Genomic DNA, 25,166 nt, shown 5'->3' on the forward strand with positions numbered 1-25,166 from the left:
TGTGAAATCCACTTTGAGCTTCTACCTGGCAATTTCTTCAGTGACCGTACCAAAATTGCCTATATCATCTCCCTTCTCAGTGGCTCAGCCCTTGACTGGGCATCACCTTTATGGGAGAAGTCTGATCCCCTGCTATCCTCCTATACTGACTTTGTAGCTACATTCAGGCGCATCTTCGACGAGCCAGGCCGGATAACATCTGCTTCATTTGAGATTCTCCGTTTACGCCAGGGAACACGTACTGTGGGACAGTATCTTATACAGTTTAAAATCCTGGCATCCGAACTGGCATGGAACGACGAGGCCCTGTATGCTGCATTCTGGCATGGCTTATCAGAACGCATCAAGGATGAGTTAGCTACCAGAGACTTGCCCTCTAAGTTGGATGAGCTAATTTCTCTTTGCACGAAGGTTGATCTACGTTTTAGAGAGAGAGCAACCGAGCGAGGAAGATCATCTACTCCTAAATCTTCTGCTCCTCCTCCTCGTCAACCATCTCCATCCAAGGATGAGCCTATGCAAATTAGTCGTTCCCGTCTATCTCCCGCTGAGCGCCGAAGACGTCTCTCTGAGTCTCTCTGTCTCTACTGTGCAGCTCCGTCGCACACTATCAATGCCTGTCCCAAACGTCCGGGAAACTCCAGATCCTAGCTCGCCAAGGAGAGGGCCGGCTAGGAGTAATGATCTCCTCTCCATCTCCTCATGACTGTAACCTCCCAGTGTCGCTCCAAATTGCTCAACGTTACAGGAACGTCATTGCCCTCCTTGATTCCGGAGCAGCTGGGAATTTCATAACCGAAGCTTATGTTAAACGGTGGTCCCTACCCACCGAGAGACTGTCCTCGTCCATCTCTTTGACTGCCGTGGATGGCAGCAAGATTTTTGACGCAGTCATTTCCTTAAGGACTCTTCCAGTTCGTCTGAGAGTGGGAGTTCTTCATTCTGAGTATATTTCTTTTTTAGTGATTCCAAGAGCCACACATCCAGTGGTTTTAGGCCTTCCATGGCTCCGTCTCCACAACCCATCAATTGACTGGACGACTACGCAAATACTGGCATGGGGTCCCTCCTGTGCTGAGACTTGTTTAGCCAAAGTTCTTCCTGTTTGTTCTTCCTTCCCCAGGTCAACTGATGTTCCGCCTCCTCCATATCAAGACTTCACGGATGTGTTCAGTAAAGCCTCTGCTGATATCCTTCCTCCTCATAGAGAATGGGACTGCCCAATCGACCTCATTCCAGGGAAGGTTCCACCGCGAGGCCGAACTTATCCGTTGTCTCTGCCCGAGACACACTCCATGGAAGAGTACATCAAAGAGAACCTGGCGAAGGGTTTCATCCGACCATCTTCTTCTCCAGCCGGCGCAGGCTTCTTCTTCGTTAAGAAGAAAGACGGTGGTCTGCGTCCGTGCATCGACTACAGAGGTCTGAACGACATTACCGTCAAGAACCGATACCCTTTACCCCTGATTACCGAGCTCTTTGATAGAGTTAGTGGTGCAACCATTTTCACAAAGCTGGACTTGAGGGGTGCCTACAATCTCATCCGAATCCGTGAGGGTGACGAGTGGAAGACCGCCTTTAACACCCGTGACGGACATTATGAGTACCTCGTCATGCCCTTCAGATTGAGCAACGCTCCAGCAGTCTTCCAGCACTTCGTGAATGAGATCTTCAGGGACATCTTGTACCGCCATGTCGTGGTTTATCTAGACGACATCCTCATCTTTGCTAATAATCTCGAAGATCATCGTTTCTGGGTAAAAGAGGTTCTTTCCCGTCTCCGTGTCAATCACCTCTATTGTAAATTGGAGAAGTGTGTGTTTGAAGTTAAAACCATTCCGTTTCTAGGTTACATTGTGTCCGGTTCCGGACTAGAGATGGATCCTGAGAAACTCCAAGCAATCCAGAATTGGCCTATACCCTTAAGCCTCAAAGGGGTCCAGAGGTTCTTAGGGTTCGCCAATTATTATAGAAAATTTATACGAGACTTTTCCACCATTGTGGCGCCTATCACTGCATTAACCAAGAAAGGTGCTAATCCGTCCAAGTGGTCCGAGGAAGCTACACAGGCCTTTCACCTTCTGAAGCAACGGTTCATCTCTGCACCAGTTCTGAAACAGCCCGACACCGACTCTCCTTTTATCTTAGAGGTAGACGCCTCCTCCGTTGGAGTAGGAGCAGTGTTATCCCAGAGGGCCAAAGATGGACATCTACATCCTTGCAGTTTCTTCTCCCGGAAGTTCTCTCCAGCTGAGCGCAACTATGCCATTGGTGATCAGGAGTTGCTAGCCATCAAGCTCGCTCTGGAGGAGTGGAGATACCTGTTGGAGGGAGCTTCCCACTCAATCACCATACTCACTGACCACAAAAATCTTTTATATCTCAAAGGCGCACAATGTCTGAATCCTCGTCAGGCCAGATGGGCACTTTTCTTCTCTAGGTTTGACTTTAAACTCCAGTTCTGTCCGGGTTCTCAGAATCGTAAGGCCGATGCTCATGGGAGCAAGAAAATGAGTCCGAGTCTGCAGACAAGCATCCTATTATTAATCTGTTGGCATTCTCCACGGTAGGGATGGACTCTACGCCTCCACCAGGGAAAAGTTTTGTTAAGCCAGTTCTAAGGAAGAAGCTCATGCATTGGGCCCATGCTTCCCGTTTTCCTGGACATACAGGCATTCAGAAAACCCTTGAATTTATTTCTAGGTCCTACTGGTGGCCAACTCTGAAGAAGGACGTTATGGAATTTATTGCCTCCTGCCCAAAGTGTGCCCAACACAAAGTCTCCCGCCAGTCGCCTGCGGGGCAACTGGTTCCATTATCTGTTCCCCGTCGACCATGGACCCATTTGTCGATGGACTTTGTTTCCGATCTACCTATCTGCAACAAGTTTAATACCATCTGGGTGGTAGTTGACCGGTTCACCAAGATGGCACATTTCATTCCTCTCACCGGTCTTCCGTCAGCTTCCAAGTTGGCTCAAGTGTTTATACAAGAGATCTTCCGACTTCACGGTCTTCCTGAAGAGATCATCTCGGATCGTGGAGTACAATTTGTAGCCAAATTTTGGCGAAGTTTGTGTCAAGCCCTCCAAGTCAAGTTAAAGTTTTCCACGGCTTACCATCCTCAGACCAATGGTCAAACCGAGAGGGTGAATCAGGACTTGGAGGCCTTCCTCCGTATATATGTGTCTTCCTCTCAAGATGACTGGGTTCAACTCCTTCCTTGGGCCGAGTTCAGCCACAACAATCAATACCATTCCTCATCTTCTTCTACACCATTCTTCATTAATTATGGATTCCACCCTAAAGTCCCAGAATTCCAACCGCTTCCCGCAACTTCTGTTCCAGCAGTGGATGTCACCTTGCGTCAGTTTTCAAATAACTGGAGGAACGTCCGCGCAGCCCTGCTTAAAGCCTCATTCAGGTATAAGAAGTTTGCCGATAGGAAGCGTAGAGCGGTTCCTGCTCTCAAGGTGGATGATCGTGTGTGGTTGTCCACGAAGAATTTGAGGTTGAGAGTTCCCAGCATGAAATTTGCACCTCGCTACATCGGACCCTTCAAGATTGAACAAGTCATCAATCCTGTTGCCTACAGGTTACAGTTACCATCCTTCTTGAAAATACCCAGGACATTTCATGTTTCTTTGTTGAAACCGCTGATCCTGAATCGGTTTCATTCCGCACTTCCTCCAGCTCCCAAAGTTCAGACTCAACGGGGAGTCGAGTACGAGGTGGCCAAGATTTTGGACTCACGTTTCCGTTACGGTCAGTTACAATACCTCATTGACTGGAAGGGCTATGGTCCTGAAGAACGCTCTTGGACCAATGCCTCAGACGTCCATGCTCCTGCCTTGGTCCGAAATTTCCACGCAAAGTTTCCTTTAAAGCCTAAGAAGTGTCCTGGGGCCACTCCTAAAGGGGGGGGTGCTGTCACGATCCGGGTATCTGGACGCCATTACTTACCCCTCAGATGCCTCCTAAGGCTGGCTCAGCGTTCCAGGACCGGATCCCGCTGTTCCTGAGTTTCCACATGCAGAATGTCAGAGTGGTGATTTCATCAGCCGCGGCCTCCGCTGTGCCCGCGTGGTTAAATGTGCGCTTGTCAGTCTGGCGTCCCCTGTCTCCTGTGGCCGGCGTCGCCATTACTGTTTCAATTCTCACATGGATTACAAACCAAACTTCCCTCCAAGTGTCTGCATGGGCGCAGCCATCTTGGATTTTGTCATCTGATCATTTCCACCAATCTGCTGTCTGTATTGTTGACTTGCATAATTGCCTAGCCAACCCCTTCCTTGCTGCAGGTATAAGTAAGCTGTGCCTGAGCAAGGAAGGCGTCAGTGCTTTGGCTGTCTAACCTAGTTCCAGTTTGTCTCTCTCCTGTGGTTGTCTTCCAGGTTCCAGATCCTGTCTCCAGACTTCTGCTACAGAGACCCGCACCAGCATTCCATCTGCGGTGTAGCCTGACTCTCCGATCCATTCTGGACTCACCTGTTTCCAGCTCAAACAATCACCTGCTTCCAGCCCAGCTTCCAGCAGTGTACAGCTTCTCTTAAAGGGCCGGTGTCCTTTTCTGCAGTTTACCACTCTCCACCGGTATTATTATTTCACCGCTCTCAAACTCCAAACTTCATTATTATTTCATCGCTCTCAAGTTTGTTTATTATTTAACTGGTCCCAGCCAGTATCCACTCCGTATCAACAACAGTCTGGTTCCAGCCAGTATCCACAGCAGCCGTTTTATCTTCAGCAGTCCAGCCTTTCCTGGAACACCGGCTGGTACGATCCTGGGTTCTCTCCATTGCTACAGTCAGGCCTGGTAAGGACTTTCCAACTAGAAGATTATAAGAACTGTCTCACACTACCAGTGCCTGTGGCCCTTGCCACCCTGTAGTACCCAGGAATTGTATTTATCCTCTGTTGACTTTTATGTTTCCTTTTACTGCTGCTGTGTTACGGAGTTTGTCATAATAAACATCATTGACTTTTATCCTGGTTGTCGTGGTCACGCCTTCGGGCACTTATTCTACATGTTACTTACATGTCTAGGGGTCTGATACAACCTCCCAGGTTCCGTTACATCTCAGCCCCTACAACTGAGGCTGCCTCCCGTCAGCTCAGGCCCTCAGTTGTGACACCCTGTATAGGAGGATGCCCCAGGTCGCTCCCCCTGTACAGTAGGACAACACATGCCACTCCCCTGTATTTTAATACAGCTCCCCTGAATATTAATACAACATATGCCGCTCCACCTGTATAGTACAATGCCACAGGACACAACACCTGTAATGTCCCGTTTATAGAATTACAGTAACGGCGGGTTCTGCGCCACCTGAATCACGGTAATGGCGGGGACTGCGCCACCTGTATTACGGTAACATCGGGGACTGCGCCACCTGTATTACGGTAACGGTGGGGTCTGCACCACCTGTATTGCGATAACGGCTGGGTCTTGCGCCACCTGTATTACGGTAACAACGGGGTCTGCGCCACCTGTATTACGATAACGGCGGGGTCTGAGCCACCTGTATTACGGTAACGGCGGGGTCTTGCGCAACCTGTATTACGGCAATGGTGGGGTCTGCGCTACCTCTATTATGGTAACGGTGGGGTCTGCGCCACCTGTATTACGGTAACGGCTGGGTCTTGTGCCACCTGTATTACGGTAACGACGGGGTCTGCGCCACCTGTATTACGGCAACGGCGGGGTCTGCACCACCTGTATTACGGTAACGGCGGGGTCTGAGCCACCAGTATTACGGTAATAGGGGGTCTGCTCTACCTTTATTACGGTAATGGGGGGGTCTGCACCACCTGTATTACGGTATCGGCGGGGTCTGCACCACCTGTATTACAGTAACGGCGGAGTCTGCACCACCTGTATTACGGTAACGGTGGGGTCTGCGCCACCTGTATTACGGTAACGGCTGGGTCTTGTGCCACCTGTATTACGGTAACGGTGGGGTCTGCGCCACCTGTATTACGGTATCGGCGGGGTCTGCACCACCTGTATTACGGTAACGGCGGGGTCTGAACCACCAGTATTACGGTAATGGGGGGTCTGCGCTACCTTTATTACGGTAATGGGGGGTCTGCGCCACCTGTATTACGGTAACGGCGGGGTCTGCGACACCTGTATTACGGTAACGGCGGGGTCTGAGCCACCTGTATTACGGTAACGGCGGGGTCTTGTGCCACCTGTCTTACAGTAACGGCGGGGTCTGCGCCACCTGTATTACGGTGACGGCGGGGTCTGCGTCCCCTGTATTACGGTAATGGCGGGGTCTGCGCCACCTGTATTACGGTAACGCTGAGGTCTGTGCCACCTGTATTACAGTAAGAGGACACTAGAGTGTCAGCCACCTGTACAGGGATAATGCAGCACCAGAGGCTGCTCCAGCTGCACTATAACAAGGCACCAGAGGCTGCTCCCCCTGTAGTACAGAACCTGACACCAGAGCTGCTCAGCCTATAGAATAATAATAATAATATCATTACCTGCTGCCAGACACAGCAATGGCTGCTCTCTGCTCCTGCTGCCTTGTGGGAATGATAAAAGGAAGGCGGAGCTCAGACCAGGGGAAAATGGCCGCCGCTCCTGACGTCACTACACGGCCAGGGAACCTATTGTTGCTGCCGGACTGGTCTACAAGAAAATGGCCGCCGGCCTCCTGCACTCAGGACATGTATAGTAATAGTCATTACAGAGGGCGGGAGTGTGGGAGGGGAGGAACCAGTCACTAGGAATCAGCTTGTGCCAATCACTCTTTACTTCCGGCCTGTGCGTTCCACCTTACTTCCGGGCTGTGCGTTCCACATACAGGAAGTGAGTTTTCATCGACAGCTGCAGCCTCCCAGTGTCCGTGGAGATCAGGTAATGGCGTCTTACTATACTACTAGCCTGTGGTGTCCTGTTATTATTACTATACAGGGGGAGCAACCTGTGGTGTCCACTCCTGATATTTTTATTATACAGTGGGAGCAGCCTGTAGTGTCCTGTTATTGTTATACGGGGGAGCAGCCTGTGGTGTCCTGTTGTTATACGGGATCCGGATTGAAAGTCGACAGTAACTAGGTCGACAATGTCTAGGTCGACCACTATTGGTCGACAGTAACTAGGTCGACAGGGTCAAAAGGTCGACAGGGTCAAAAGGTCGACATGTTCTAGATCGACAGGTCAAAAGGTCGACATGAGTTTTTCACAATTTTTTTCTTTTTTTTAACCTTTTCATACTTAACGATCCACGTGGACTACGATTGGAACGGTAATCTGTGCCGAGCGAAGCGGTAGCGGAGCGAAGGCACCATGCCCGAAGCATGGCGAGCGAAGCGAGCCATGCGAGGGGACGCGGTGCACTAATTGGGGTTCCCGGTCACTCTACGAAGAAAACGACACCAAAATAACATTAAAAACTCATGTCGACCTTTTGACCTGTCGATCTAGAACATGTCGACCTTTTGACCCTGTCGACCTTTTGACCCTGTCGACCTAGTTACTGTCGACCAATAGTGGTCGACCTAGACATTGTCGACCTAGTTACTGTCGACTTTCAATACCACACCCTGTTATACGGGGGAGCAGCCTGTGGTGTCTTGTTATTATTAATATACAGGGGGAGCAGCCTGTGGTGTCCTGTTATTGTTATTATACAGTGGGAGCAGCCTGTGGTGTCCTGTTATTGTTATTATACAGTGGGAGCAGCCTGTGGTGTCCTGTTATTGTTATTATACAGGAGGAGCAGCCTGTGGTGTCCTGTTATTATTATTATACAGGCGGAGCGGAGCAGTCTGTGGTTTCATGTTATTATTATACAGGAGGAGCAGCCTGTGGTGTCCTGTTATTATTATTATACAGAAGGAGCAGCCTGTGGTGTCCTGTTATTATTATACAGGGGGAGCAGCTTGTGGTGTCTTGTTATTATTAATATACAGTGGGAGCAGCCTGTGGTGTCCTGTTATTGTTATTATACAAGGGGAGCAGCCTGTGGTGTCCTGTTATTGTTATTATACAGGAGGAGCAGCCTGTGGTGTCCTGTTATTATTATTATGTCAGCTGCAGAGCATTACTACACCACTGGCAGTGTGACCACTGCAGAGCATTACTCCACCACTGGCAGTGTGACAGCTGCAGAGCATTACTCCACCACTGGCAGTGTGACAGCTGCAGAGCATTACTAATAATTGGGGAATACCAGGTAGGCGCTCTATCCAAATGATGCAACAAAACATAAAAACAATATAAACCGTAATATAGACCAAAACATATACTAATGGGTGTTACCCTGAGGTATATGAGATCTCTGGTATACATGATATACACAATGAGTATACACAAAGGTATCACTGATAAAATCAATGTAAAAGGAAAACGCTGATCCTTCTACATCGGAGACTCTCAGAGGTTTTGTCAGTCTCTTATAGTAAATGAGCAGCGCACAGTGTGAGTGAGAAGAAATCCTCCAGCTCTTGAAAAAGCTGCCCGGTGTGCGGAGAAACGCGTTGAGGGCATAGAGAGAGGGATTGCTGATACCTATAGTGCCCACAGAAGAAGATACAACCTCCAATAGCTGATGGTTCACCAATTGCCGGCAAATGTGAAATGAACATCGTGGAGAGACTGCACCATGTGTTCCTCCCTATTCCGGGTAAGTCCAGACACTGTGCTGCTGATACAAACCTCACCCGTGCTGGGAGTACGAGACAGCGGCTCTGCGCATCCACATTGCACCGCACGACAGGGAACAGCTCATAGCAGACCGCGCCGCCCGCAGCTTCTTCACCCGGGCAAAGGGTGATACGGAGCGGGTCTGTAGTATCAACTTTGTGCCGCAAGGACTACCAACACTGGTGCAGTGACTACTAACCACCATCACATCTATACACATGTAACTCACTTTGTTGTTACAACGGAACTAAGCGGATGGACAATTACCATATAAAGGTCACTCTGGTTCAGGACACATTCCTGTATGGACCATATCAGATGGAGGATTTCTTCTCACTCACACTGTGGCTGCTAATTTACTATAAGAGACTGACAAATCCTCTGAGAGTCTCCTATGTAGAAGGATCAGCGTTTTCCTTTTACATTGATTTTATCAGTGATACCTTTGTGTATACTCATTGTGTATATCATTTATACCAGAGATATCATATACCTCAGGGTAACACCCATTAGTATATGTTTTGGTCTATATTATAGTTTATATTGTTTTTATTTTCTTGTGTGTAATAAACAGTGTTTTTAATTATGTTATGGCTGCATCATTTAGATAGAGCGCCTACCTGCTATTCCCCACATTTGTCTCTGTTTGAGGAGGCCGGCTACCCCTCTCCAGGTGGCTGCTAATCCTAAAGTGTATACCATCACAGACCTGCCCAGCGCCAACAGACCTTGTGTTTTCATGCTGTGTGCGCTGCCAACATCTGCACCCATGCAGCAAGTAGGGGAGGGCAGCATCTAGAAGCAGGCACAGAGCGGCACTTACTCCTCCAGGGGGCTCGCAGCAGCTCATCCTTCCTAGGCTGCAGAGGGTGTGGGTAGGAGGCAGGGGGCTGCGGGTCTAGCATGGCAGGAGCCTCTGGTATGGGAGGGCTGGGTTATAGCCTGCAGGCAGCTGGCACTGTACCCCGCTCGTGGCTGCTGCTGCTGATCCCGTCCGAGCCCCATCTCATGTTACTCCATGCGGCTGCTCCCCTTTCTGTCTCCTGCCGCCTTTCCCCTGTCTGTCTCCGGCTGCCTTTCCCCTGTCTGTCTCCGGCTGCCTTTCCCCTATCTGTGTCTTGCTGCCTTTCCCTGTCTGTCTCCTGCCGCCTTTCCCTGTCTGTCTCCGGCCGCCTTTCCCCTGTCTGTCTCCGGCCGCCTTTCCCCTGTCTGTCTCTGGCCGCCTTTCCCCTGTCTGTCTCTGGCCGCCTTTCCCCTGTCTGTCTCTGGCCGCCTTTCCCCTGTCTGTCTCCGGCCGCCTTTCCCCTGTCTGTCTCCAGCCGCCTTTCCCCTGTCTGTCTCTGGCTGCCTTTCCCCTGTCTGTCTCTGGCTGCCTTTCCCCTGCCTGTCTCCTGCCTCCTTTCCCGTGCATGTCTCCTGCCACCACCCACCCTACAGCCTCATGCCAGTTTACTGCCACCCCCACCCTGCCGCCCCCCCCTGCCTGTCTCCAGCCGCCTTCCCCCTGCCTGTCTCCAGCCGCCTTCCCCCTGCCTGTCTCCTGCCACCCCTTGACTGTCTCCGGCCGACATTCCCTTGCCTGTCTCCTGCCGCCTTTCTCCTGCAACCTTTCCCCTGCTTGGCTCCTGACGCTTTTCCAGGAGACCCTGTCCCTTCACAGTGTACTGAACATCAGCTAATTGTGACTCCACCCACAATAGCGCTACACTCTAGATCAGGCCCACTATGCAGTACAGCCTTATGGGGCTGGGTCACAGGAACCTCGGAGACACTGACCAGGACTCTATGGCTGTGGGGAAATAGGAGACTTAATGACCACTCTATTCCATATTTACTATGTTACATGTGCAATATGTTTTATGTATTATATTTATTCCAAAGAACTCCAGCTGTGAGGAACGGAGTCTTTATTACACATCACACCTTCTGTATTCTCTCTAATTCATCAAGGATGGACAAAGACAGGAGTCACAGGACTGAGAGGATAATAAATATCACCCTGGAGATCATTTACCTGCTGACTGGGGAGGTGAGTGGATCTGGGAGCGTCACAGTGAACTCAAATCTATAGTAATAATACAGGGACATGACTGGGGAGGTGAGAGGATCTGGGAGTGTCACAGTGAAATCACTAATATCTATAGTAATAATACAGGGACATGACTGGGGAGGCGAGAGGATCTGGGAGTGTCACAGTGACATCACTTTTATATCTATAGTAATAATAAAGGACATGACTGGGTAGGTGAGGGTAATGACATCACTTATATCTATAGTAATAATACAGGGACATGACTGGGGAGGTGAGAGGATCTGGGAACATCACTGTGACCTTTTATCTATAGCAATAATACAGGGACATGACTGGGGAGGTGAGTGTATCTGGGAGCATTACAGTGAACTCATATCTATAGTAATAATACAGGGACATGCCTGGGGAGGTGAGAGGATCTGGGAGTGTCACAGTAACATCACTTATGTCTATAGTAATACAGGGACATGACTGGGGAGGTGAGAGGATCTGGGAGTGTCACAGTGACATCACTTATATCTATAGTAATAATACAGGGACATGACTAGGGAGGTGACAGGATCTGGGAGCATCACTGTGACCTTATATTTCTAGTAATAATACCGGGACATGACTGGGTAGGTGAGAGGATCTGGGAGCATCATTGTGATCTTATAGCTATAGTAATAATACAGGGACATGACTGGGGAGGTGAGGGGATCTGGAAGCATCACTGTGACATCACTTATGTCTATAGTAATAATACAGGTATATGACTGGGGAGGTGAGGGGATCTGGGAGTGTCACATTGACATCACTTATATCTATAGTAATAATAAAGGGACATGACTGTGGAGGTGAGTGAATCTGGGAGCACCACTGTGACCTTATATCTATATTAATAATACGTATATGACTAGAGAGGTGAGTGGATCTGGGAGTGTCACAGTGACATCACTAATATCTATAGCAATACAGGGACATGACTGGGGAGGTGAGGGGATCTAGGAGACGCACAGTGACGTGACATATATAGTAATAATACAGGGACATGACTGGGGAGGTGAGGGGATCTGGGAGTGTCACTGTGACATCACTTATATCTAAACTAATAATACAGGGACATGACTGGGAAGGTGAGGAGATCTGGGAGCGTCACTGTGACATCACATATCTATCGTACTAATACAGGGACATGACTGGGGAGGTGAGGGGATCTGGGAGCGTCACAGTGACATCACTAATATCTGTAGTCATAATAGAGGGACGTGACTTGGGAGGTGAGGGAATCTGGGAGTGTCTCAGTGACCTAACTTATATCTATAGTAATAATACAGGGACATGACTGGGGAGGGTGAGGGGATCTGGGAGTGTCATAGTGACACACATCTATAGTAATAATACAGGGACATGACTGGGGAGTTGAGGGGATCTGGGATTGTCACTGTGACATCACTTATATCTCCTATATATTTGTCTTAATCTGTGACTCTGTGCTGTAACGCTGGGCGGAGTTACAGTGGTGGGTGGAGTTATTCAAATGAGTCACAGAACTGGGCAAATCTATAGGAGAGCAGCAGCAGAAGCAGATGGTATGGGCATGTGACAGGCAGGGGTGCATACCTCCCAGCTTTCTTCAGACAGGAGGGACACACACACACGCACACACACACACACACACACAAAACACCACACACACACACACACACAAAACACCACACGGCGAAAAGGGGGCGTGGTCAACGAAAGGGGCGTGGCTTCACGGGAGGGTCCCTGTTTTCGTCAGTGAGGGGGCATGCCCAGCGCTCTGTGAGCTGCTGGCATGCCCCCAGGGGCAGATTATGAGTCTGGGGGGCCCAGGGCACTTAAGACAAGGGGCCCTATCTCATTGCTGAGCCTGCTGTGGGATTGGGGCGTGGCCTAATCACGCCCACGAAGCCACGCCCCCTTATGCAAATTCCAGGCTTTTTTTTTTTTTATGGGATTTTGGCCCCTCAGCTAGAGGTAAATCCAGAGGAGGTGGTCGCTCCCCCCTACACACCCGCACAGGCAGAAGAAAGCAGGGAGACTGCTGCCTCCCTGCAACACCACAGACCTGCCGACACGCAGCAGCCTCCCTCCAACACCACAGACCTGCCGACACGTAGCAGCCTCCCTCCAACACCACAGACCTGCCGACACGCAGCAGCCTCCCTCCAACACCACAGACCTGCCGACACGCAGCAGCCTCCCTCCAACACCACAGACCTGCCGACACGCAGCAGCCTCCCTCCAACACCACAGACCTGCCGACACGCAGCAGCCTCCCTCCAACACCACTGACCTGCCGACACGCAGCAGCCTCCCTGCACCACCACAGACCTGCCGACACGCAGCAGCCTCCATGCACCACCACAGACATGCCGACACGCAGCAGCCTCCCTGCACCACCACATACCTGCCGACACGCAGCTGCCTCCCTGTAACACCACAGACCTGTTAAGGGGGCGTAGCCCCTTGCGACGGTGTGAAGAGCGCCCGTAGGGCGCGATGAAGCACCTAGTCTATTGTAATAATATGAGAACATGACTGGGGAGGTGAGGGGATCTGGGAGCGTCACTGTGAAGTCACATATCTATAGTAATAATACAGAGACATGACTGGGGAGGTGAGGGGATCTGGGAGAGGCGCAATGATGTCACATATCTATAGTAATAATACAAGGACATGACTGGGGAGGTAAGGTGACCTGGGAGTGGCACAGTGATGTCACTTTTATCTATTGTAATAATACAGAGATGTGACTGGGGAGGTGAGAGGATCTGGGAGCGTCACAGTGACGTCACTCATATCTATAGTAATAATACAGGGACATGACTGGGGAGGTGAGATCTTGGAGCGTCACAATGACCTCACTTATATCTGTAGCAATAATACAGAGATGTGACTGGGAGGGGCGAGGGGATCTCTGAGTGTCACAGTAATGTCACTTTTATCTTTAGTTATAATACAGGGATATGACTGGGGAGGTGAGGGAATCTGTGAGTGTCACAGTGACATCACTTATATCAATAGCAATAATACAGGGACATGACTGGGGAGGTTAGCGGATCTGGGAGCTATACAGTGACATGACTTTTATCTATATTAGTAATACAGGGACATGACTGAGAAGGTGTGGGGATCCGAGAGCATTACAGTGACGTCACTAATATCCATAGTCATAATACAGGGACATGACTGGGGAGGTGAGATGATTTAGAAGCGTCACTGTGAAGTCACTTATATCTATAGTAATAATACAGGGACATTAATGGGGAGGTGAGGGAGTATAGTAGCATAACTAACATCACTTATTTTTAGTAATACAGGGACATGACTGGGGAGGTGAGGGGATCTGGGAGAGTCACTGTGACATCACTTATATCTATAGTAATAATACAGGGACATGACTGGGGAGGTGAGGGGGATCTGGGAGCGTCACTGTGACTCACATCTATAGTAATAATACAGGGACATGACTGGGGAGTTGAGGGGATCTGGGATTGTCACTGTGACACCAATTATATCTATTGTAATACGAGAACATGACTGGGAAGGTGAGGGGATCTGGGAGCGTCACTGTGAAGTCACATATCTTTAGTAATAATACAGGGACATGACTGGGGAGGTGAGGGGATCTGGGAGAGGCGCAATTATGTCACATATCTATAGTAATAATACAAGGACATGACTGGGGAGGTAAGGTGATCTGGGTGTGGCACAGTGATGTCACTTATATCTATAGCAATAATACAGGGAGATGACTGGGGAGGTGAGGGAATCTGGGAGTTTCACAGTGACTTCACTTATATCTATAGTAATAATACAGGGACATGACTGGGGAGGTGAGGGAATCTGGGAGTTTCACAGTGACTTCACATATCTATAGTAATAATACAGGGACATGACTGGGGAGGTGAGGGGATCTGGGAGTGTCACAGTGACGTCACTCATATCTATAGTAATACAGGGACATGACTGGGGAGGTGGGGGGATCTGGAAGCATCACTGTGAAGTCACATATCTATAGTAATAATACAATTACATGACTGGGGAGGTGAGGGGATCTGGGAGCGTCACAATGACCTCACTTATATCTGTAGCAATAATACAGAGATGTGACTTGGTGGGGTGAGGGGATCTGGGAGCGTCACAGTAATGTCACTTTTATCTATAGTAATAATACAGGGATATGACTGGGGTGGTGAGGGAATCTGTGAGTGTCAAAGTGACATCACTTCTATCAATAGTAATAATACAGGGACATGACTGGGGAGGTGAGGGGATCTGGGAGCGTCAATGTGACATCACATATCTATAGTAATTATACAGGGCCATGACTGGGGAGGTTAGCGGATCTGGGAGCTATACAGTGACATTGCTTTTATCTATAGTAGTAATACAGGGACATGACTGAGAAGGTGAGGGGATCCGAGAGCATTACAGTGACGTCACTAATATCTATAGTCATAATACAGGGACATGACTGGGGAGGTGAAGGGATTTTGGAGCTTCATAGTGACGTCACTCATATCTATAGAAATAATACAGGGACATGACTGGGGAGGTGAGATGATTTAGAAGCATCACTGTGAAGTCACTTATACCTATAGTAATAATAAAGGGACATGCCTGGGGAGGTGAGGGGGGGGGGTCTGGGAGTGTATATATTGATATTTGATGTCTCCTCCCTTACTCAGGATTACACAGTAGTGAAGAAGACATCCAATGAGTGTGAGATACTCAACAGCCATCCCTGTGTGTCAGGAGGTCTGAGTAGAACCCAGAGCCACATCCCAGTGCCTCCACCTGACTCACTAATACATGAGAGACCCAATGACCAAAAGATCCTGGAACTCACCAACAAGATCATTCAGCTGCTGACTGGAGAGGTGACTGCTGGGAATGGGGCATTATACAGTAACACCAGGGGATGTGTCTGGGTGATGACTGGAGAGGTGACTGCTGGGAATGGGACATTATACAGTAACACCGGGGGATGTGTCTGGGTGATGACTGGAGAGGTGACTGCTGGGAATGGGACATTATACAGTAACACCAGGGGATGTGTCTGGGTGATGACTGGAGAGATGACTGCTGGGAATGGGGCATTTTTCAGTAACACCAGGGGATGTGTCTGGGTGATGACTGGAGAGGTGACTCCTGGGAATGGTACATTATACAGTAACACCAGAGGACGTGTCTGGGTGATGACTGTATCACTCTGTGTCAGGTTCCTATAAGGTGTCATGATGTCACTGTCTATGTCTCCATGCAGGAGGGGGAGTATATAGAGGAACACAGGGGTCTGTACAAGGACGTGATGATGGAGAATCACCGGCCCCTCACATCTCTGGATAAGAGGAGACTGTCATGTATTGTACAGGGGAGAGCAGGTATGGGGGCCCCCTATATACACACATCATCTGATAATCACATATATACACTGTACTCAGTCACTGTGTGTCTCCTACAGAAGGACCCAGTAACCGAGATATCTCAGAGACATGTCCCCGTCCTCTGTATACCCAGGACTGTACAGAGGAGTATCACAGGATCCCACAGGAGGATCAGGTAGGTGGGCTATAGGGTCTCCCCAATAAACCAAAGTGACTGTCACTATATTTGTGTAGAGGAGCTGTGTGTCATTATATTTGTCTTGTTTACATAGGGTGAAGCCCAATTAAATAATATTAAAATCAAAGATACAGAGGGAGAAGAAGAGACGTATGTGACTGATATAAAGGCAGAAGATATAGAGGGAGAAGAAGAGACGTATGTGACTGATATAAAGGCAAAAGACATAGATGGAGAAGAAGAGACATATGTGACTGATATAAAGGCAGAAGATATAGAGGGAGAAGAAGAGACGTATGTGACTGATATAAAGGCAGAAGATATAGAGGGAGAAGAAGAGACGTATGTGACTGATATAAAGGCAGAAGATATAGAGGGAGAAGAAGAGACGTATGTGACTGATATAAAGGCAGAAGATATAGATGGAGAAGAAGAGACGTATGTGACTGATATGAAAGCAGAAGATATAGATGGAGAAGAAGAGACGTATGTGACTGATATGAAGGCAGAAGATACAGAGGGAGAAGAAGAGACGTATGTGACTGATATAAAGGCAGAAGATATAGAAGGAGAAGAGATGTACGTGACTGATATGAAGGCAGAAGATACAGAGGGAGAAGAAGAGACATATGTGACTGATATAGAGACAGAAGATACAGAGGTAGAAGAAGAGACGTATGTGAGGGGTGATCAGCAGTGTAAGGAGGAGGAGATCCCTACAGATATCAGCACAGGTGAGTAATAAACACTTATTATAGAAGAGAGTCACATATTCTCCTTCCTCAGTCACTACATCAATCTCTTATCCTACACCCTCCTCTGTCAGTACAAATTAATGAGGAATTTGTTTTTTCCCAGTATGGAGTCAGGAGCCATCACCTCTATTATACTCCTGCTCTCACCCTCACATCATGTCACTGTGTGTTACCATCCCAGAGATCTGACCAGTCTCTTCCCCACACTCTCTAGGGTATATTGTACATCAGGAGCCATCAGCCCCTATTATACTCCAGCTCTCCGCCTCACATCATGTCACTGTGTGTTAGGTGTATCATACATCAGGAGCCATCAGCCCCTATTATACTCCTGCTCTCCCCCTCACATCATGTCACTGTGTGTTACCAGCCCAGAGATCTGACCAGTCTCCTCCCCACAATCTCTGGTATATCTCATACATCAGGAGCCATCAGCCCCTATTATACTTCTGCTCTCCCACTCACATCATGTCACTGTGTGTTACCAGCCCAGAGATCTGACCAGTCTCCTCCCCACACTCTCTGCTGTATCTCATACATCAGGAGCCATCAGCCCCTATTATACTCCTGCTCTCCTTCTCACATCATGTCACTGTGTTATACCAGCCCAGAGATCTGACCAGTCTCCTCCCCACACTCAAAATTGGGCGCTAATGTTTAAATCAAATGCTAGCTGCACGTTCCTGGGGCCTGGTTCGTAAGCCACCAATTGATTATAACAAGACAAAACGAATTGGAACAGCGCTTAGCATTTAATTAAAGCTTTTTTTTATATTATTTTACTATAAAATTGAATAAAAATAAAAATAAAAGAATTATATAATTTATACAATTACCGGCCGGATTTCTTGTTTTTAGCAATCAATACATGACACAATTAATATATATAAAATACATAACTGTTGTACACAGCGAGAAAATTCCTCCTGAAGATATATATTTTTGTGCACAACAGGATATACTCCACTAATTAAGAGAAAAACTACTTTAATGACAGTTATGACTTGGCAGGCGTCCCTGCACTTATGATTTGCCCAATACTGTCCGTTTGGTTTAAGGAAAAGGATTTGGAAAGATATTGTCCACTTTGTCCTTCCTTTAAACAGCAGAATATAAAGGCAGTCTCTGTGTAAAATGTGGGGGAGTTCAAATAACGGACTGTCCATGTATCAGCATAACGACATATCTCACAGCTATTTGTATTAAGCTGAAATTAAGATACTCTCTTCAGCTTAATACAAATAGCTGTGAGATATGTCGTTATGCTGATACATGGACAGTCCGTTATTTGAACTCCCCCACATTTTACACAGAGACTGCCTTTATATTCTGCTGTTTAAAGGAAGGACAAAGTGGACAATATCTTTCCAAATCCTTTTCCTTAAACCAAACGGACAGTATTGGGCAAATCATAAGTGCAGGGACGCCTGCCAAGTCATAACTGTCATTAAAGTAGTTTTTCTCTTAATTAGTGGAGTATATCCTGTTGTGCACAAAAATATATATCTTCAGGAGGAATTTTCTCGCTGTGTACAACAGTTATGTATTTTATATATATTAATTGTGTCATGTATTGATTGCTAAAAACAAGAAATCCGGCCGGTAATTGTATAAATTATATAATTCTTTTATTTTTATTTTTATTCAATTTTATAGTAAAATAATATAAAAAAAAGCTTTAATTAAATGCTAAGCGCTGTTTCAATTCGTTTTGTCCTCCCCACACTCTCTGGTGTATCTCATACATCAGGAGCCTTCAACCACTATTATACTCCTGCTCTCTCCTTCACATCATGTCACTGTGTTACCAGCCCCGAGATCTGACCAGTCTCCTCCCAACACTCTCTGGTCTAACCCTCCCTCCCCCACAGCCTAACCCTCCCTGGGGGATGCCTAACCCCCCCTACACGCTGCCTAACCATTCCTCCCCCACAGCCTGTTCCTATCCCTACCCAGCGGTGCTAACCCTTCTCCCTGAAGCCTAACCCTAACTCTCCCTCCCCCACAACCGAACCCGCCCTCCCCCATAGCATAACCCTCCCCGGGGGGTGCCTAACCCCCCCTATCCGCAGCCTATCTCCCTCACAGCCTAACCCTCCCCTGGGGATGCCTAACACCCCCTACCTGCAGCCTAATCCTCCCTCCCCAACAGCCTGTCCCTAACCCTCCCCAGTGGTACTAACCCTTCTTCCTGCAGCCTAAACCTAGCCCTCCCTCCCCCACAACCTGTCCCTAACCCTCCCCAGTGGTGCTAAGCCTTACCCTTCTCTCTGCAGCCTAACCCTCCCTCCCCCACAGCCTAGCCCCCCCACCCTAGCAGCCTAACCCTATCCCTCTCTGGGGATGCCTAACTCTAAATCCCCACCTACCCACAGCCTAACCCTAACCATCTCACCCCTGCAGCCAAAAGCACCTCCAAGTCAGGTGACCAGAATACAGCCTGTGGCTTCAGCAGCATTGCTAGGCTGCGGCAGTAAACGCTGCCCGGAGTAAGCGTAGCCAGCGGCTTTAGGGCAGTAGGAGTGGGGTGACTTAATGGATTGGGTCTTGGTCCCAGCGGCGGCTGAGAGCTCTCAGGTAGGGTAGATAAATAGCCACTTAGTGAGGAGAGCTCCAGAAAGCACGTCTGGATGGACCACACCCCTATTATTTATTATTTTATATACTAACAGGGGTGACAGGTGTGGTACATCCCTGCAAAGGCAGATCCAATCTCTTTCTCATCAGACTCTGCTGTCTTCCCTGCACTCTCACTCAGATGTTCACTGCTGCCAGTAGCACACGTATGAGAAGCAGAAGTATGGCGGCAGCTGTATAGATTCTGATATGTAATTCTCTGTATCATACTTACCATACACACATCGTCCTTATTACTATTGAGAGAATAGAGGTAAGACACTGATGATGGGGTGTAACAGTGTATTATAACCTAGCAGATGATGATGATGATTACAGGGTATTATATGGTGTATTGCATGTAAAGTACCTTGTTCCACACCTACTCTGCTGTAGCAATATACCTTATATAAGGGTGAGTAACACATGTTCAGGCTTACCAGCATATGAGCACACACATAAAGGAATACTACCTTACTAATGCTTCCAGGAGTAACGTTAGGAGACATTTCTCTGATCCATCAGCTCATATGACTGATGTTATTGTTCATCTAGAATCTCCAATTCATACGATATGTTCCCCATCCATTGTTTTATATTGGTGCTGACATAGGACTTGGCAAGTGACTACATCTCCATTTATACTTCATGGTTAGTTACCAGTACAAGAGAGAGGTATATCTAAGTCTTATTATAATATTATATTTGTTATTGTGAGTATTCTCAGGAGGGTGGACACAATGATTGAGACACAATATTATAAAGCCTTCATTAAAAGTTATGTTTTATTATACACACACATTTACAATTAAGTGTCTCAGAGAGTCGTCTTTTCCTATTGTTTACAAGATTAATATTGTTACAGAAAATGTCACATTTCCATAATGTATTTTATTTCCAGCAGATGGACCCACAAGCAGGAATATCTCAGAAGGACATCTAATGTTATCCCTGGATTGTGACATAAATGATAATGACAGTAGACAGGATTCTCCAGGAGATAACCCCATTACCCCAATTATACATCCAGCTCGATCAGCTGGTCCCTCTGATCCTGGGAAATGTTCTCCTGATCACTCTGATATTGGTGCATCTGTTACAGCTCTGACAGTAGATACAGTGTTTCCATGTTCTATAGATGCCAAATGTTTTACACAGAACACAAAGCTTATTACCCATCAGGCAGCTAAGGCAGGTGAGAAGCCATTTCCATGTTCTGAGTGTGGGAAATGTTTTGCACGGAAATCGCATCTTGTTATACATCAGAGAAGTCATACAGGTGAGAGGCCACTGATATGTACTGAGTGTGAGAAATGTTTTACATACAAATCAGATCTTTTTATACATCAGAGAAGTCACACAGGTGAGAATCCATTTTCTTGCTCTGAGTGCGGGAAATGTTTTACACAAAAATCACAACTTGTTACACATCAGCAAAGTCACACAGCTGAGAAGGCATTTCCATGTTCTGAGTGTGGAAAATGTTTTGCATACAAATCAGATCTTGTTAGACATCAGAGAAGTCACACAGGTGAGAGGCCATATTCTTGCTCTGAGTGTGGGAAATGTTTTTCCCAGAAATCACATCTTGTTCTACATCAGAGAAGTCACACAGATGAGAGGCCGTTTTCTTGCTCTGAGTGTGGGAAATGTTTTTCCCAGAAATCACATCTTGTTCTACATCAGAGAAGTCACACAGATGAGAGGCCGTTTTCTTGCTCTGAGTGTGGGAAATGTTTTAGATGGAAATCACAACTTGTTACACATCACAGAAGTCACACAGGTGAGAAGCCATTTTCTTGCTCTGAGTGTGGGAAACATTGTTTAAATAAATCACATCTTGTTATACATCAGAGAAGTCACATAGGTGAGAAGCCATTTTCTTGCTCTGAATGCGGGAAATGTTTTTCCCAGAAATCATATCTTGTTATACATCAGAGAAGTCACACAGGTGAGAAGCCATTTTCTTGCTCCGAGTGTGGGAAATGTTTTAGATGGAAATCACAACTTGTTACACATCACAGAAGTCACACAGGTGAGAAGCCATTTTCTTGCTCTGAGTGTGGGAAACATTGTTTAAATAAATCACATCTTGTTATACATCAGAGAAGTCACACAGGTGAGAAGCCATTTTCTTGCTCTGAATGCGGTAAATGTTTTTCCCAGAATTCACCACTTGTTACACATCAGCGAAGTCACACAGGTGAGAAGCCATTTTCTTGCTCTGAGTGCGGGAAATATTTTTCCCAGAAATCATATCTTGTTATACATCAGGGAAGTCACACAGGTGAGAAGCCATTTTCTTGCTCTGAGTGTGGGAAATGTTTTAGATGGAAATCACAACTTGTTACACATCACAGAAGTCACACAGGTGAGAAGCCATTTTCTTGCTCTGAGTGTGGGAAACATTGTTTAAATAAATCACAACTTGTTATACATCAGAGAAGTCACACAGGTGAGAAGCCATTTTCTTGCTCTGAATGCGGGAAATGTTTTTCCCAGAAATCACCACTTGTTACACATCAGCGAAGTCACACAGGTGAGAAGCCATTTTCTTGCCCTGAGTGTGGGAAACGTTTTACACGGAAATTATATCTTGTTAGACATCAGAACTCACACAAGTGAGAATATATTTCCATGTTCTGAGTGTGGGAAATGTTCTGCACACAAATCAGATCTTAGAAACCATGAGAGAAGTTGCACAGGTGAGAAGCCATTTTCTTGCTCTTAGTGCGGGAAATGTTTTACATAGAAATCACAACTTGTTACACATCACAGAAGTCACACAGGTGAGAAGCCATTTCCATACTCTGAGAAATAAATCGGCACTTGTTGCACACATTAGACATCACTCAGGTGAGGAACCATTTTAATCTTCTGGAGTATACTCCTCATTGCCATGCATTGTTCTTCAAAGTTCTTATCCTATCTCCTATGCTTTTTGCAATATACATGTTACCACTGGGTGAAATAATCAGGTGTCATGCCCTCATCTACCACTGCTATGCAGATGACCTGTCTTTTGATCCAGGTACTGAGAAACCAGTACCAATCCTAAATGGTTGTCTAGCTGAGCTCCAGGTGTGGGTGATGCCAGTTGGCTGTGACTCAGTCCTGGTGAAACAGGTCCTTATGATAGAAGCTCACCAATAAACGGCAGGGCTACAACTCAGCTTTACTACCAACCAGACGCCACATAACACCCATTCTCTGTTCCCTCCACCGGCTGCCTGTAAGATGGTGACTGTTACATAATCTTACTGACTCTCCCAGCCCTACATGACCAGGGTCCAAGGTACCAGAAGCAGCTTCTGACTCCTTACTGTCCTACTTGCTTCCATCTGCAGATGGACTGTTACCAGCAATACCAAGAAACCCCAAGCAGTGCTGAGATGTCAGAGGGGAGACAGGGTGGGTGGCACTATTGCTGTATCGGGGGCACTGTCTGGGTAATATTATCCCCAAGCAGAGCTGAGGGGGTACTCAGGGTGGCTGGCAGTAGTGGGGACTGCAGGAGGCAGTGTATGTGTGAGAATCTTGTCCTCAAGCAGAGTTAAGGTGTCAGAGGGGGAGACAAGGTGGTGAAAGTAGTGGAAAGGAGACAGGGCGGATGGCAGTAGTGAGCGGAGACAGGGTGGGTGGCAGTAGTTGGGGGAGACAGGGTGGTGGCAGTAGTGGGGGGAGACAGGGTGAGTGGCAGTAGTGGAAGGAGACAGGGCGGTGACAGTAGTGGGGGAGACAGGGCAGTGGCAGTAGTGGGGGGAGAGGGTGGGTAGCAGTGTGGGGGAGGCAGGGCGAATGGCATTAGTGGAGGGAGGCAGGGCGGTGGCAGTAGTGGGTGTAGACAGGGCGGTGGCAGTAGTGTGGGGGGAGATGGTGGGTAGCAGTAGTGGGGGAGACAGAGCAGTGGCAGTAGTGGGGAAAGACAAGGCGGTGGCAGTAGTGTGGGGGAGTCAGAGCGGTAGCAGTAGTGGGGGGAGACAGGGTGGGTAGCAGTAGTGGGGGAGACAGGGCGGTGGCAGTAGTGGGGGAAGACAGGGCGGTGGCAGTAGTGGGGGGAGACAGGGTGGGTAGCAGTAGTGGGGGAAGACAGGGCGGTGGCAGTAGTGGGGAAATACAGGGTGGGTAGCAGTAGTGGGGGGAGACAGGGCGAGTGGCATTTGTGGAGGAAGGCAGGGTGGTGGTAGTAGTGGGGGAAGACAAGGCGGTGGCAGTAGTGGGGGGGAGATAGGGCGGGTGGCAGTAATGGGGGAGACAGGGCAGGTGGCAGTGGTGGGGGAGACACGTGGTGGATGGCAGTAGTGGGGGGGAGACAGGATGGGTGGGAATAGGTGTTTAAACAAGATGGGTAGCAGTAGTGGGGGGAGACAGGGCAGTGGTAGTAGTGGGGGTAGGCGGGGTGGGTGGCAGTAGTGGGGGGAGACAGGGCGGGTGGCAGTAGTGGGGGTAGACAGGGCAGGTGACAGTAGTTGGAGGAGACAGGGCAGTGGCAGTAGTGGGGGGTGACTGGGCGGATGGTCGCAGTACAGTACCAGGGGCTGCTGGAGACAGTAACGAGGTGTATGGGTCCTGCACAGAACCAGTTGATAATTAGACTTGATGATTATGCTTCCTTATTTCTAATTAATCCCTTGTATGTGTTACTGTTATTTGCTGTGTCAGCCTTTATGTGTGTTCTGTGTAATAATCCTGAAAGTAGTGCTGCTACCAATCTCATATCGTTTGTAGTAACTTGGAAAAGATGAGATAGGAGGTGCACTCTGGAAGCTTATAGGGGGTTAATCTGAGATGAACGCAGATGTGACATCACGTAGCCCCTGGAAAATGGTTCCGGCCCACCCACGTTCACCCCTCAGGGATGCGACCGCAATGTGTTTGTCTGCGTGGCAGCTGCGCATGCATATTTTTCCAACACCAGCAAACTGCTGCAGGCCGCTATTGCGGTTGGGTCTGAATGACCCGCGTAGGCTGTTGTGCAGAGTAAAGTATTTCAGTTTAAAATATAGAGAAAAATCTGTGTATTAAAGATATCAAATAAAGTCGTGTAAAAACAAGATTTCCGTTGAGTCTTTTTATGTGTCTGTGTATTATATTATTATCAGATAATTGTCGCTATGGTGATGGATATAATTTCCTGTTACTGTGTCACTTGTAGTGTTACTTTTGTGTCCACATAATATCAGTGTTGCTGTGTATAAATATGCCGTCTGGTGTGTAAAGGTGGGTACACACGCTGCCATTTTGGCTATGTCCAATTTGACAGCTCATGTGAATATTGAGGTAACATTACAGGGGGGGGGTCTCTTTCTGTGTAAATAAATAGTGGCAGACATTTTATATCAGTGCATTATGTGGAGTGGGGGCAGTGGCCTGTCAGGAAGCTGCAATTACATCATGTGATTTCCTCTCATTTCCAAATTCGTGTGTATATATTTTTTTTATTTAATTATTATTTATGTCTGTTCAAAGTTTTTTTTTTTTGTTTTTGTTTTTTTTTACCTGTAGGGGAATTAGGGTTGTTGTAT

General features: G+C 47.7%; 1 protein-coding gene across 1 annotated transcript; it reads left to right on the forward strand.

Annotated features, from left to right (window-relative positions):
• Positions 1–6,781: 6,781 nt before the first annotated feature.
• Positions 6,782–23,374, forward strand: LOC134984364 (gastrula zinc finger protein XlCGF57.1-like). Its single transcript, XM_063949960.1, has 6 exons — positions 6,782–6,870; positions 10,612–10,690; positions 15,394–15,585; positions 15,972–16,089; positions 16,170–16,267; positions 20,983–23,374. The coding sequence occupies exons 2-6, from the start codon at positions 10,613–10,615 to the stop codon at positions 22,264–22,266; spliced, it is 1,770 nt and encodes a 589-aa protein (XP_063806030.1). The 5' UTR covers positions 6,782–6,870; position 10,612; the 3' UTR covers positions 22,267–23,374.
• The last annotated feature ends 1,792 nt before the right edge of the window (positions 23,375–25,166 follow it).

This window comes from Pseudophryne corroboree, assembly GCF_028390025.1.
Source record: "Pseudophryne corroboree isolate aPseCor3 chromosome 3 unlocalized genomic scaffold, aPseCor3.hap2 SUPER_3_unloc_5, whole genome shotgun sequence".
Taxonomy (NCBI): domain Eukaryota; kingdom Metazoa; phylum Chordata; class Amphibia; order Anura; family Myobatrachidae; genus Pseudophryne; species Pseudophryne corroboree.